Raw genomic sequence first — 15619 nt, forward strand, 5'->3', positions numbered from 1 at the left:
GGGTGGGAGGGCTGTGGCTTACATGAATCTACTGTAGGTGAGATGACCACCTACATAAGACATCCTGCAGCATGATGTGTCACCCCACTGCCTGAGCAGCAGGCCCTGACACCCAAAAAGGAGCCATCAAGGTTTTCTTCTCCAGAGACCTGCACTAACAAACCACGTCTCTGAACTGATAACATATTTTCAAGAGTCGTAATGATTTTGATCTAGTCAGTGGTAGAGGGAAGTAGATTCTGATTCCCGAAAGAGGAAGAAAGAAGCAAAACTGATTTTGGTTTGTTGGCTTGTTTTGTAAATGCCTCATTATATTCCACATAGAGCTTCTTCAATTTAAAAAAATAATTAGGGATTTTTTTTAGTACCATGTCTAGCTGAGAACTGAAGCCTCCTGTTTGAAAGTCTGCCTCAGCAAACTGCGGCTCTCTCCTTCGACCTTGAACTTGAGCCTGTGGTCATTTAAGTGAGGGGGTTGGATAATCGCATCCGGGACCACTCGGACTGGAGCACAATCGCTCATTATGCTTTGTCCACAACTACTGCCACCTTCTTAACAGCTGAGTGATGTGGCCTGGCCCTGTGCATCGTGCCTGCTGTATTGATAAATCATGATGCATTTTCTGTTTACCAGTCCAGCATCCTATTTCCATCTTGGATACTGAAAGAAAGTCATGATTCTGCTCTTTCATTCATGAATGAAAGTGACTGCTTTAAAATCTTCATTTTTTTCACAGAAGTCATACTTTAACCCAGCTTCACAGATTAGTCCTTCCTGACAATAGAAGACCAGATTTTTGAGGCAAGGGACCTTTTGGGGACCCCAGCTTATTTCCAAATGTATGTCTTTGTACAAGACTGGAATGTTCCTTTTCTTGCCACAGCTGGCAGAGCTAACAGGCTTGGTGCCTCTTGCACAAAGTGTACATCCCTAAAAGCACATAGACCAACTCGCTATTTATTTAATACCATTTCAGGTTTTCTTGCCAGTTACTTCAGTCAGTCATTCTTGAATCATGGAAGTGCCATGTCCACCAGGATGCAAAGGAACTGAAATGAAATTGTTAATTCTTGAAGAGTTAGAGGACCAGGCAGAGCTGCCAAGGTGGAGTGGTTGCATGGTGGTCTGGAGGGTGGGTTGGGAGTGGAGGTGTGAAATGAGCTAGAGCTTGTGTGAAAGTTTCCGAGCACCAAAGCAGAAGGATTTTTGATGTTTCATGAACAACTACTTTATGCCATACTCTGCTAAGTGCTTTTCATAGAATCTCATTTAATGAAGAAGCCACAAAAGTCATCAGCCTCTTTAGAAAGCTCAGCGTTAGGAGCAAATCCCCTAAGATAAGGAAGTAAAACATTTCCCCTATCCCTGGAAGGGAACTCAAGCAGCTGTATTTTTTCTGAATAGTAATTGACATTATTGAGGACTTTTTATGTGCCAGGCATTGAGCTAATTAAGCACACAAAAGCCCAAGGAGGTAGTGTTCTGAGGTCCCATTCTGGGTGTCTTTTGCTGCATAACGAACCACCCCAAAGCTTAATGACCTAAAATGTCAACAGTCATTTGTTTTGATCATGAATCTATGATGTGGGCAGGGATCAATGGCGCCAGCTCCTCTCTGCTCCCTGTAGCATCAGCGGGTGGCTACTTGGGGCTGGAGGACCCCCTTCCAACACAGCTCTCTCACTTGATGGGCCAGGTGGTACTAACCGTCAGCTGGGAGTTCCGCCGGGGGTGTTGGCTCTGCTGCACGTGTGCCTGCCTCTCCACAGAGCTGCTTGGGCTCTCCCACAGCGTGGCAACTGGGTTCCAAGGGCAAGAATTCCAAACAGGATGTAGAAACTGCCAGCATCTTATGACTGACACAACATCACTTCTTTCATCTTCTATTGGTCAAGCAGACACAGAGCATGCCCAGGTGTGAGTCGAGGAGACCGAGGCCACAGCTCTCAGTGGGCAGTGGCAGAAAACCGGCAGCCACCTTTACCCTCCACGAGCCCAGAAAGGTTAAGTGCCTTGTCCTGGATCACACAACTAGCACGTCGACAGGTCCCCTGTGCTCTGCGTCTTCTAGATCCTGTGACACTCCCCGAGGTGCCCAGAGCACCTGACTGACCTCAGTCCAGACTTCTGTCCCTTTTCCTGCCATTAACTGGTCCTGTAGTGTCAATGCCCAGTGAAGCAGATTCTAGAAACATTCCTAAATCACTTCACCTGTATTTGGAATTGACTTTAAGAACATCCCTGGAAGAATCCTAGGCTTGAGAAGAAAAGACCCAGGGGTGCGTGAGAACCATTTTTGGATAGGGGAAAGCTGGTTGTGTAGGTCACGGCGTGGCGTATATTCTGCATCCTGTATTGTTCGTGAGCAGAGGTTGTCAGACTACAGCCGGTGGGCCATAGCCTGCCACCTGTTTATGTGTAGCCCTCGAGAAAAAAATAGTTTGACATTTTTAAATGGTTGATGAAAAAAGCAAGAAGAATATGTAACAGAGTCAAATAGTTGCAGCGGAGACTGTATAGCACACAAAGCCTCTTACAGAAAAAGTTAGTTGACCTTGTTCTAGAAGGCAGAATCAGCGCTGTGTTAGCAGAGCTAGATTTCAGGTCCACATAAGAATTTTCTCTCTAGAGCTGTCCACGTGCAGGAACAGCAGCTCGCAGCTGAAGGCCGTGCGGGCAGAGGGCTGTGCCTAGGATGCTGCTGTCAGTGGTGTGCTGGTAAATGTGTAACGACCGGATCTCTAGGGAAGAAGAACCCTGATGGGTAATGTTTGTCTGTTTCTTTGGTACAAATCCCACCGTGGTCACAGCTGAAAACCGTGGTCAGTTTTCAGTTCTGACATGATGTCACGAAGTGTCGAGTTGGGAAGAGATGCACATAATCGGCTGCAGGAGTTCCAGTTTACCACTGTGATAGGTTCAGGGGATCGATGCTATATAATGCTGCCCTCAAGTACCTCCCAATGCGGAGAGCTGCAGGTGTGCAGGGAGGAACAGTTGTGCTGGGAAAACTTTGACATTCCATCTGCCTCTCTGGGCTCACAGGCAGCCATCGTTAGCATCTGCAAGTGCAGAAAGATTATGTACCGTGCCCTGGATTACACAGCTGCTAAACTCCACCTGCCATTTCCTGCCTCACATTTGGTTTAGAAAATATTGATTTCTACAGAGAGTGATAAGTTGGACTGCATGAAAGTTGAGAACTTCCGTTTAAGAAAACATCACTTTAAGCAAAGGTAAAATGTAAATGACAGATTGGAAGAAAATATGTGGAATCAAGAGATCCAGGCCTAGTGTCGAAAGGATGTAAAAAACACCCATCAATCCATTAAAATTAAAAACAAAGACAGTCCAATAGAAAAATGGGCAAAGGATGTGGACATACAGTGTATACCTACTCAAATACGAAAGGCTGATAAACGTAGGAAAGATGATTAGTCTTTCTTTTTTTCTTTTCTTTTTTTTTTTTTAAAAGTGCTTCTATAGCACCTTGTTGTTTTTTTTTAATTTAATTAATTAATTTATTTATTTATTTATTTATTTATGGCTGCGTTGGGTCTTCGTTTCTGTGCGAGGGCTTTCTCTAGTTGCGGCAAGTGGGGGCCACTCTTCATCGCGGTGCGCGGGCCTCTCACTATCGCGGCCTCTCTTGTTGCGGAGCACAGGCTCCAGACGCGCAGGCTCAGTATTTGTGGCTCACGGGCCCAGTTGCTCCGCGGCATGTGGGATCCTCCCAGACCAGGGCTCGAACCTGTGTCCTCTGCACTGGCAGGCAGATTCTCAACCACTGCGCCACCAGGGAAGCCCGATTAGTCTTTCAATATGAAAGAACATCAGTCTCATTACTAAGCAGGGAAATAATGGGATAATAGTGGGATTCATTTATTTCATCCATCAAATTGGCCCAAAGTAATAATACCAAGCAAGGGAAGCTGTGATCAGAGCACATTCATTGACTGCAGCTGGAAGAACGTAAGTTAAAACATCCATATACAAAACTGAAGTTCCTTCTATCTCCCCTCCTCCCCAGTCTTGGCCCTCTCCCTCCCTCCCTCTCCCACCTCCCCAAAAGTTAAGATGGTCTGAATTCAACTTAATGATTTTTCCACTTTATGATGGTGCCAAAGCAATAAGCACTCAGTAGAAACCATACTTCGAAGTTAGAATTTTGATCTTTTCCCAAGGCTGGTGATACATGGTGCACTCCTCTCCCATGATGCTGGGCAGCTCCCAGTCAGCCACACGAAGGGAAAGGACAGACACTCTACAGGGTATCACGTTGCCAGCATTTATTGCATATTGTGTTTTATGTTTCATATCCCATCATGTCTACAAAATAACCGCTGACCCAGAAATTCCAAATCGGGCCTAGAAAAAACCTCACATTTTCAGAGGAGGCAGGGACACAAAAAGATCATCGCCTTGTAGTTTGAGGTAGTGAAAAATTGGAAATAACATAAAGCCCCTCAGTCGGGGAATAGCTAAGTATACTCTGATCTAGATATCCCTATGAGCGCCAGGCAGCAGTGAAAAGGAGGACACAGGAGCTCTGTACAACGGGCATTGCTGAGGTGAGATAGCAAATTCTAGAACGGCTCAGGCAGTCAAGTACCATTTATGTTCTTAAAGTGTAGGTGAAAGAATGCTGTGTAGTCCATAGAACATCCAGGGGCCTATATGCCATAATAGTGTACACAGGTGCTCCTTGACTGATGATGGGGTTATGTCCTGATAAACCCATTATAAGTTGGAAATTCATTTAATACACCCAACCTCCCAAGCACTGCAGCTTAGCCTGGCCTCCCCTAAACATGCTCAGAACACTTTCATCAGCCTACAGTTGGGCAGTTATCTTGAGTTTAAGCTCAAGAGTAATTACCTTCCTCTTCTTCTTCTCACCAGAAGCAGGAGACACAGATGGACATTTTGTGGACATGGTGGGATTTGAAACGTAAAATACAATACACAATATATGCTGGCAACATGGTACCTTATAGAGTATTGGTCGTTTCCCCTCGTGATCGCGTGGCTGCTGCCACCCGGCATCACGGGAGAGGAATGCACCATGTATCACTAGCCCCAGGAAAAGATCAAAACTCAAATTTCGATATACAGTTTCTACCAAATGCTTATGGCTTTTGCACCATCAGGAAGTTGGAAAATCATAAGTCAAGTTGGCACCATCTGTACTTTTGTGGAGGGTGCAGGGAGGGAGAGGGCCAGGACTGGGGAGAAGGGGAGATAGATGGAACTTTAGTTTTGTATATGGAGGTTTTAATTTTTCTTAAGGAGAATATATTTATGTATTTCTTGTATAATATTTTCAAGAGACCAAATTAAAGTTCGATCCTCCCCACATGGAAGGCTTCTGTGAGGGAATGTGCCATCTCCCTGGCTAAGCCCATATCTACCAGGTTGGCCATGCGGGGGCCACTTGGGGAGGGGTGTGTGAGTGGTGCTTAGTTTGGCCCATGAGCTTGAACTTCCCTTGAGGACTCTCCCTCTTGCACCTCCGTCCAGGCCTCAATGTTCTCTTAACACTTTTGCCTAAGCAAGGAAAAGCTTTTGTCCTTAATTTCCTGTTGCACGATTGAGGCTGGCCAGGAGCGAGGGCACCAGAGTCACATTAGATGGACCCTATTGGGTTGAGGTTACCAGCACTGCCTTCTGCCCGCCCCTCCCACCTTCCCCCTCAGGGCTCTCATCCCTGCGCCCCCCGGCTGCTCTCAGGCACGTCTAGACTCCTCTATGTCTAGACCCAAGGAAACTGGGCCAAGGCACCCTTCCAACTTACCTATTTCATGTCTAGGAACCCACCTCTTCCCCAGATTTTTGGCCCCAGGAATGTCCACCCATTTCAGGAAAACTCTTCTGTTTAACCATAGGCGAGTGTGTGGCCTCATTGTACCGTTAGCATGACAGCCGCATCAGAAGCCCACACCGTATGATGGCGTCTGGACAAGAGATACACAGAGAGTAGCTTCGAGGGTTTTCCTCGCCCAGACGCCTGTGGTTAAGAGGAGTGAAGGCCCAGGATGGCTGCATGGAATACTGACCCACTGACCACGTGGCAGACACACTCATCCTACATCATATTATCCCCATTCATCCCCAGAGGTAATAATGAACAGCAGGTGTTACTATTCCTATTCTACAAGCAAAGGAACTGTGCCTCAGAAAGTAACTTAACCTATCTGAGGTCACAGAGTCCAGACTGAAACCCAGAATGCCTGCCTCCAATGCTTTTTAACCTGAGCATATTCTTCCTTTAGGGATTTCATTCCAGAAGGCTTCAGAAGTCTCCTCCCTGCTTTTTGCACAACCTCCCAGAGTGAAATGAAAGATCACTTCCCCCATGAATTTTGAGTGCCAGGCATTCTTTTCCTTGAGAATCCCCAGAAACTCCTTTTAAGTTTTTGCTTAAATTTGAAGTGAAAACAGACAGAAAATGTATTTGCAGATACAGCTTGCACTAATTCAAGAGGAGGCATGAAGGTTAAGGCCTCCTTTGATATTATTTATGTGACTTGAGGCAACAGTATATAATCAAAGAATGGTATTCGTAGACTCCTAATCCACTTTGACCTTAAATTCACACTTATTTCACAGATGCAAAAAGGAAGGTATCATATTGCGTCTTTCCTTTGGATTCTCCAGCTTCAGTTTTGCATTCCTCAAAGTCCTCAGTAACCCAGGAAATTTAGAATGTGAGAGGTGAGAATGTGAAAACCCTTCAGGACTTCCCCTAGATTAACAAGAAAGAGTGTTCAACACTTGGTGATGACAACGGAGCATTGGGTTTTAATTTGGGGTTTATTTAGAGGCAGAGCCGAGAAGTGGTTGGGTACTTCCCCTCACACCTTCACAGCACGGTCCACCAGGAGAGTTAGGTTTCAAAGAAGAAGCATCTCAAAGTGTTGGGGAAATTACTTCAGGATGGGATCAGATATGCATTTTTCTCCCACATTTTCTGACCTGAATTTAAAAGTTTTTATAATAGTGCATGAATGAACCCTTCCTTCACAGGAGAATCTGAAAACAAGACTAACAAAAAACATCAGTAGATTCTAATTATCCTCTCTCTCTGTTGCATCCTCTCCTTTTCCTGAGTTGCTTTAGACATCCCATATGTAATACTTTGTTTGCAGCCTGTGAGCAATTACTACCTGTTATGGTTTGAATTGTGCCCCCCCCCCAAAAAAAGAAGATACGGTGAAGCTCTAACCCCCAGTACCTCAGAATGTAACCTTATTTGAAAATAGGGCCTTAGCAGATATAATCAGGTTAAAATGAGGCCACTAGGGTGGGCCCTAATCCAACCTGACTGGTGTTCTTATATAAAGGGTAAAATTTAGCCATAAACAAAGACATGCAGAGAGGGAAGATGATGTGAAGAGACACAGAGAGAAAGAAGTCCATGTGCAGGTATAGGATTTGGGTGATGCATCAACAACCAAGGAAAGCCCAAGGTTGCTGGCAAACCACTAAAAGCTAGGAAGAATCAAGGAAGATACCCCTACAGGCTTCAGAGAGAGCAAGGCACTGCTGACACCTTGATTTCGAACCTCTAGCTTCCAGAACTGTGAGACCATAGATTTCTGTTATTTGAAGCCATACAATTTGTTTGTGTAGCCCTAGTAAACTAATACAGCTACCTGTACCTAACCCTTATAAAATACACATGTAGGATAAATAAGATTGAGAATTTCTGTTCATCTGTTATAGTTAGCATGACATATTTTCCAAAGATGATTGCAAGATCATCCCCTGTCCTACATGTCTGTCTAGACCCTTGAAATTCCCCCATCAAGAGATGAATTCTAGGGCTTCCCTGGTGGTGCAGTGGTTAAGAATCCACCTGCCAATGCAGGGGACACGGGTTCGATCCCTGGTCCAGGAAGATCCCACATGCTGTGGAGCAACTAAGCCCGTGCACCACAACTACGGAGCCTGCGCTCTAGAGCCCATGTGCCACAACTACGGAAGCCCATGCGCCTAGAGCCAGTACTCCACAACAAGAGAAGCCACTGCAATGAGAAGCCCTCACACCACAGTGAAGAGTAGCCCCAGCTCGCCGCAACTAGAGAAAGCCCGTGCACAGCAACAAAGACCCAACGTGGCCAAAAATAAAATAAATAAATTTTTTAAAAAAAGAGACGAATTCTAAATCCCCTCCCCTTGAACCTGGATGGGCTGTGACTCCCTTTTGATGTTCTATGACATCTGAGGCAGCTTCCACCCTGTTTCCTAGAACACTTGCCCTGGAGCCCTGAACTGCCATGTAAATAGTCCACTTGTCTTGAGTCCTCCATGCTGTGAGGAAGCCCATACTACCCCAAATGGAGAGACCACATGGAGACACAAGACTACATGGAGAGAGATACCCAGACAGCCCCTAGATGCTCCAGCAACACTACGGTTTCGGCTTCAGCCACTGTCTGATTGCACCCCCATGACAGACCCTGAGCCAGAGCTGCCCAGTCCAACCCTTCCTGGATTCCTGATCCATAGAAGCTTTAAGAGATCACAAAATAGGGCTTCCCTGGTGGCGCAGTGGTTGAGAGTCTGCCTGCCAATGCAGAGGACACGGGTTCGAGCCCTGGACTGGGAAGATCCCACATGCCGCGGAGCAACTGGGCCCGTGAGCCATAATTACTGAGTCTGCGGGTCTGGAGCCTGTGCTCCACAACAAGAGAGGCCACGATAGTGAGAGGCCCGTGCACCGCGATGAAGAGTGGCCCCCGCTCACTGCAACTAGAGAAAGCCCTCGCACAGAAATGAAGACCCAACACAGCCATAAATTAAAAAAAAAAAAAAAAAAAAAAAAAAAGAGATCACAAAATAATTGCCATATTTAAAGCCACTAAGTTCTGGGGAGATTTGTTACACAGCAGTAGGTGACTGGGACAGTTAGTGTACTCTGTGCTTTGCATTGGTTGTTTTCTTTTAATTTTAATTTAAAAAATGGATTGAATTTTTACTTCTGACTAAATAGTTTTATATTTAGAGAAGACAGACTATAACCACAAAATCTCAATGATTTAACCTAATAGTATTTATTTCTCACTCACTCAAAGTCCAATATGGATGTTACAGGTTGGGTGGCTCTCCTACAAGCACTGACTCAGGGATCCATATTCTTTCTACCTAATGTCTTTGCTGTCCCCGGTCCTCCTTGGGGTCCTCTGCTGGGTCATCTGTGTTCAGGTAACCAAAGAGAAAGGGGAGAGAGAGAGTGGAAGATCATGTGAGATGTTTCAGGGGCTGGATCTGAAAGTGGCACATGTCATTCTGGTCCACGTTGCACTGGCTAGAACTAGTCCCTGACTCAAGAGAGCTGGGAAGTGCAGATTAGCTGTGCACCCAGGAGGAAAAGGTAAGTGTGATGGGAGCATAGCTCTGCTACATTCGCACGCTGGCTCATAGAATCTTATATTATCAGAGCTGGAAGTGACATGAGAGATCAGCTTCTCCAAGTGTGGTCCACCAGCATCAGGACCACCTGAGGGACTTGTTAAAATGCAGATTCTGGGACCCCACCTGCTGAGTCAGAACCTCAGGAAGTGGGTTCTAGCCAGTTGATTTTTGCCAAATCCCCCCAGTTCTTGTTATGTACACTAAGGTTAGAGAGTCACGTACCAGTTCAACCCTGTCATTGTACAGATAGCAAAGTTGAGGTCCAGAGAAAGGACATGACCTCCATACTTTCCTTCCAGCTACTCACAACCTGAAGCCAGAGCTGGAATTGGGGACCTGTGTGCAGAGGCCCATCCAGTCCTCTTGCCACACCCCTCCCAGGGCTCTTCATCATAGCTGGCCAGGACCCCAATAGTGTGCCCTGGCAGAGCATACTCGGTTCCTGAATTGTAGCCTTGGCCCCCAATTCAACAACCACACATACTTCCTCTGAGACACCAACAGGGAAATCTAGCCCAATGCTGTAGAATCACAGCGTTTTCCTTGAAAAGTCTCATCAGCTTATAACCAAGAGTCCCCTGCAGTTTATATTATGACCAGATCTAGTCCAGAATCAAGTCCTGTTATATCTTGGACATTCCTAGCAAGAGTCGGGGACCTGGAATAGTGTTTTAATTTAGAAATTGGAATCCTATAATAATTTCTCTTATGTCACTCTGAAGGCCTACCTTATCTTTAAAGCTGTAATGTGTCCTAATGACATTCTGATATAGCTAGCTTTTAGGGGAGGCCTTGGTGGTAATGAAAGACTTGGGGAGGAGAGGGAACCTTCGTATTTTCCAGAGCTCTTGTTGAAAACAGCCAATGCTTATCAGCATGCATTCCACACAATTTCCATGATGATGCTATAATTTAAAACACTGACTGAAAGACCTAATAAAGGAGGTGAAACTAGCTTTCTAAATTTGCTGAACAAATTGCTCATCTCTCCCTCCATCAATCTTCCTTCTCTTAAGCAAAATGTAAAATTTGGAACAAAGAGTGAAAATACTAGGGTTTTGACTGATCTTCTTGTTAACAGTATTCTGCTGTATGGCAGCTGCATTGTAAGCATTTGAGTTCTGATTCTAAGCATGTATGTGCAAGTTCCCATGTAAAATATCTTCAAGTCACTGTCTACCTTCTGAGTTTGGGGGACAAACAGGGGTAAATTAACAAAGGATGCTTATCATGCTCCCCAACCTTTGCTGAAATCACTTAGTTTCAATTACTTTGATTAATCACTAAAGATTTTGTAAGCAGAGGTTAATGGCTTAAACGTCTGCCTTCCCATATTGGCGTGAAGGAGAATGAGAATGTAGATAAGACCTTCAGGGCATCAGGAAACCGGTGATGGTTCCAGGCCCAGTGAGATGGGGGGTGTCCTAACCCTCCTGATGTCTAGCTGAACGATTTGGCTCCCAGCACAAGCTCATTGCACAAGCGATGGTGTGGACCTCATCGTGAACAGCATGGGATTTGCACAGGGCCTGCAAGCAGGGTAGATGGAGAAAATCAGAGATGACGGCTGCCTCCTTTCCCTCAGTTGTGATCAGGCACTGCCACTTTGCAGTCTGGTCCCTCACTCCAGGGGCTCCAGGGTTGTTCCCAGTTCTCACTTCTCTTGTCAGGAAGCACTGTTGGAGTTAAGTTACTCGGGACAGGAAGACTGAATAGGGCACGAGGTGGCCAGCCTGTAGAAAGGCAAACCTGATCTTTGGCTGAACTGAGTAAACAGACCCAGTCAAGATGGTGAGTGTTCTGGTCAGCTATTGCTGCATAACAAACTACCCCCAAATTTAGTGAGGTGCAGGGTGGGTTCTCTGGGAAGTAGACTTTGAGCTGGAGAAGAGCATGCAGGATGTTCCTTAAGAACTACTCTTAGAATCAAGTCTTCCAAGGGAGAGGAAGGAGTAGGAGTGGGCAGAGAAAGGCATGCTGCCTTGCAGCTCAGTGACAGCCCCGGCTGGCCCAACAGAGTCCTGGAGCCAGAATGACCCTTGAGAGTTGCCCCAAATTAGGCTGAGATGACCTGGCTTTTGTATCAGGGGTGCACAAACTGGCATGTCTTACAAATCAGGTGGCCACCTGTCTTTGTAAATAAAGTTTTGCTGGAACACAGTTCCACCTCTTCGTTTACGTATGATCTAAGGCTGCTTTCACGCTGCTTGGGTAGAGCTGAGTAGTTGTGACAGAAGCTGCATGGCCCACGAAGCCTAAAATATTTAATATCTTGCCATTTCTAGAAGTGAGTCGACCTCAGCTTTATGTTCCCACAGTAACCATTGGCTGTGGGCTTCCAGGGAAAGGACAAGACCTTGGGCAGTGGCTCTGCAGCAGAGGTGAGCCCTGCTGGATGAGGGCTGAGGGCTGAGGGCTGTGCTGCTTCCACGCCCAGCACTGGGGACAGCAGGTCCTTCCTCAAGGGGAATGTGGGCAGTGCTCATGGTGTCCACCATAGCAGATTAATATGACCGTTGCATTTTGTGGGTCAGGAATTCTGGAAGGGCTCAGATGGACAGTCTGACCTCCATGGCCTCATCTGGGCTGGAGGGTTCACTGCCAAGATTCCTTCCTCACTCAGTGCTCCTTTGCCTCTTTCTCTCTTTATGGGGCATCTCATCTTCTGGGGTTTCTCCATGCCACGGTGTGGTTTCAGGATCATCACACTTCTTACAGGAGGGCCCGTGAAAAAGCACACCGGAGATGGCACAGCATCACTCTGCTGTGTCTTATTGGTCGAAGCTATGATGGGGCCCATCCAGATTCAAGGGGATGAAGCCCCAGATGCAAGATCACAGCACAGAGCAGGGGGCGGGATGTGCTGTTGCACCATCTTTGGAAAATCCAGAATGCCTCAGTGGGCCAGGTCTCGGAGCTGTTTGAGCACATCCTTCCCACCTCCACAGTCGCCATCATCATGAGGGTGGCTTGAAATGACCATGGTGGGAATATGACACCTCGGGAATGGGCTTTGCCACACCTCAACCCCAGAGAGCTGGTTGTTAAGTATGGCCCAGCACACCATGGCTGCTGTGGTCGGGGCAGCGGGGGTTAACGATTTGAAGCCAGGCAAGAAGAAAGACAGCAGCGCTGATTGATTGCCGAGGCACTCAACATATCCTGGAACATCAGAACAACTCTAGTGGGTGTCTTTTATTTCACAAAAGAGGAATCCCAGGTGTGGCGAGATTGGGTAACTGGGCAGGATTTGAACCGGGGTCTCCTCACCCGCCGCCAGCTCTCAGGAAGATGAAATAGGCTCCCTGTCACTGACCTGAGGGAAGCTCAGGTTGGACGAGAGGAAGGAAAGCCAGCCAGAGAAGGAAGGGGAGCAAAGGCCTGGCCGGGGCATCCGTGGGGTTCCTGGGAAAGGCTCAGGCCTCCACATCGTGCCCAGCTGTGTGGACACTGGAAGATTCGCCCCAACTCCTAGCAACCAAACCCCAGCCCTTTCTTATTGTCAGGAAACTTATCAATGTTTTAAAGGCACAAGCAGACTGTGTGAGCAAGGGGGAGTGGGGAAGCCACTGAAGGGGAGGCAAAGAGAGCAAAGGCCGACACCATATTTACGGGAGCATCTGTAATGCTCCACTGACCGGGAGTACAGTGGTTAAGCCAGACCAATGGATTTGAAAGGCGGAGGGGGGAGAAGCAGGGCAGGGAGGGGACTTTCATGATGGAGCCTGCCCTTAGGCAGGTGGCATGGATTCTTCCTTTATAACAGTACCGGTTCCACTTACTGGGCCTCAGCCTAAAGCTAGACCTTCCTGCCACGGGCTTTACGTATATTTATTATCATTAGTCCTCAAAACCCTCAGAGGAATGGGTCCTATGATTCTCATTTGATAAGAAAATGAGGCTCAGCAAGAAGGAATAACCTTTTGGCCGCAGAATTAAGGTTTGCGTTGGATGTGCCAGCTCTGGACCATCTCCCCACCGTGCGGCCGTGATGCCACAGTTTACCTAAGGAATGGCCCCGCGGGCCAGAGAGCAAAGAAGCAAACATCTTTCTCAGTGTTAGTTGGTTCACAACTTCCCATTTTTTCCTCCTTTTTGTTCCCTAGAGTTGAAGGATTCCCTCTCCCTGTTCTGTTGGTTTTAAGAGGAATAAAGAAGACAAAATGTGAGACGCAAAGGGCTCCACGGAGTTGGGCAGGGAGCCAGTGCAGGGGCGCAAGGCCGAGGGCAGTGAGGCTGGGACGGTGCGTTGGTGGAGGGGCGTTGCTGCATCAGCTGCAGGTCTCTGCCCCCCAGGCAAGGCTCAGGCTCTGTGGCAGAAACGCTCTCGGGTCCCGGGGTTGGAGGAGTCACTTCGCCCTCCCTTCCGGATAAACATCCTGAAGTTAAATATCAGAGAGGCCTTGCAGCAGGAGGATGCAATTAAGACTTCGAAAACTGATCCTCAGTTTTTAGTGTGCTAAGAATCACCTGGAGTGCTTGTTTAAAATGCTGCCTTCCTGTTCCCTGCTCTTGGAAACTCATTCAGCAGGTTGGAAGTGAGGCCCAGAATCCGCATGTTTAAAACACCCCAAGCAATTCTGGTGCCAGGGGATCCTCAGCCAGGCTAAGAAAAACACCCACTTGGAGGGTGAAGGTGCAGGATCTGAAACTTTTCTTTTACAAAAATAGCTTTTTTTGTCATTATAATTTAATCTCAGGAGCACCAGTTTTCTTATTCTGGATGTAGATGTGGTAGGTATGTTTATGGAGCTGCCTTGCTGAAAGAAAGATAATGCACACGTGGTTATGTGCATAATTGCAGTTAATTATTATGTTGTGAACGTATGGTTAAACTCGATAAAGATTAACTTATAAAAACTCTTATTAAAAGTTCCCTGTTATTTGCCATTAATCAGTACCATGGATTTTTTAGGGGAGTTTGTTCATTCATCCACTTAATTAAAAAGCTTTTTCATTCTTGCTGCGTGGCTGGCCCTGTGCAAGGATGGGGAGACTGCACGCAGTGGGGCAGTGGGCCAGCAGCCGGGGGCTGACCACTGCCCTCCAGGGATTTACAGTCTGGCCAGGGAGACAGATTCATCAAATCCCCAGCAACCACGGGCATTTCAATTTTGTGTATGTTTATTCTTATTTGTTAAGGTGTTTGTTAAATTCATTACTAAATGTGATTTTTATAAATGTAGAAGTATTTACATATATACAAATACAAAGCATACAAACAAAAAATCCTTGTCAGGCCATATATTGTTATTTGGGCTTAAAAAAAAATTGACTGATATACAGATTTTGAACTTTCCAGGTGTCTCTGATTGGGTTAGGAAGATATATTCTATAAATTCTATACAAAGTTGGATTGTAGTTTTTTTTAAATCAGTGAGTTCAGACTTCATCTCTAAACATGTTTAATTAAGATGTCTGAAAGATGCATTAATTTTTTTCCCCATCACATTTCTACTGTCTCCCCTATTTGTGAACCTAGCACATTAGGAAAGCAGTACCCAAGTGCTTTCAAGCACAAATGTACCTGAATGCAGAATTCTTATCCAACAATGAGAAGCACAGAGAATTCTGATTCCTTGCTTAGCAGTTTCAACATGTCCTCAATGCTATTTTCTTACCAGACACTTGAGCGTGCAAATCATCTATGAGAGAACAAATCAATATGAGACAGAACTGTCATCAATAACCTCTGCTTCCTGATTTTCAGCGTTGCAGGTGGTGAGCTCTTTGACTTCTTAGCTGAAAAGGAATCTCTGACTGAAGAGGAAGCAACTGAATTTCTCAAACAAATTCTTAATGGTGTTTACTACCTGCATTCCCTTCAGATTGCCCACTTTGATCTCAAGGTATGTTGCTTGGTGTGAATCAGATGAAAGCTTACACGTACCACAGCATTCGCTGTTTGCTAAGAAAAATTGAGGGCGTCAGAAAGAGATACATGTTTTTTTCCTAGAGGGGTTTAACAAATGAAATTATCTATATAAATCAGCAAGTGTATAATGCATGCCTACTACAGGAATTCCTAACCAATGTGTGAGATAGAGGCTTAAGATTAATGATTACATTTGAGAATTCTTGGGGAAGAATCAAGGGGTCTTACCAGCTAGGTCTTTAAGAAAGGGGGCTGCTGTTGGTTATGGGGTATTTTCAATCTGGAGTAGCCATTGGCTGCCCAGTTTCCATCCCCTTCTGGCTACA

The 15619-nt window shown here is 46.1% G+C and overlaps 1 protein-coding gene across 7 annotated transcripts in view; it reads left to right on the top strand.

Moving 5' to 3' along the window:
- Positions 1-15619, top strand: part of DAPK1 (death associated protein kinase 1) — a 214594-nt gene that overhangs the window by 132005 nt on the left and 66970 nt on the right. For all 7 annotated transcript variants that reach the window (XM_082469582.1, XM_082469576.1, XM_082469579.1 and 4 more), the window contains exon 4: positions 15129-15267. In XM_082469582.1, the coding sequence (XP_082325708.1) occupies positions 15129-15267 (139 nt within the window). The remainder of the gene's footprint in view (positions 1-15128; positions 15268-15619) is intronic.

This window comes from Balaenoptera physalus, assembly GCF_965194825.1.
Source record: "Balaenoptera physalus genome assembly, chromosome: 7".
NCBI classification, from domain to species: domain Eukaryota; kingdom Metazoa; phylum Chordata; class Mammalia; order Artiodactyla; family Balaenopteridae; genus Balaenoptera; species Balaenoptera physalus.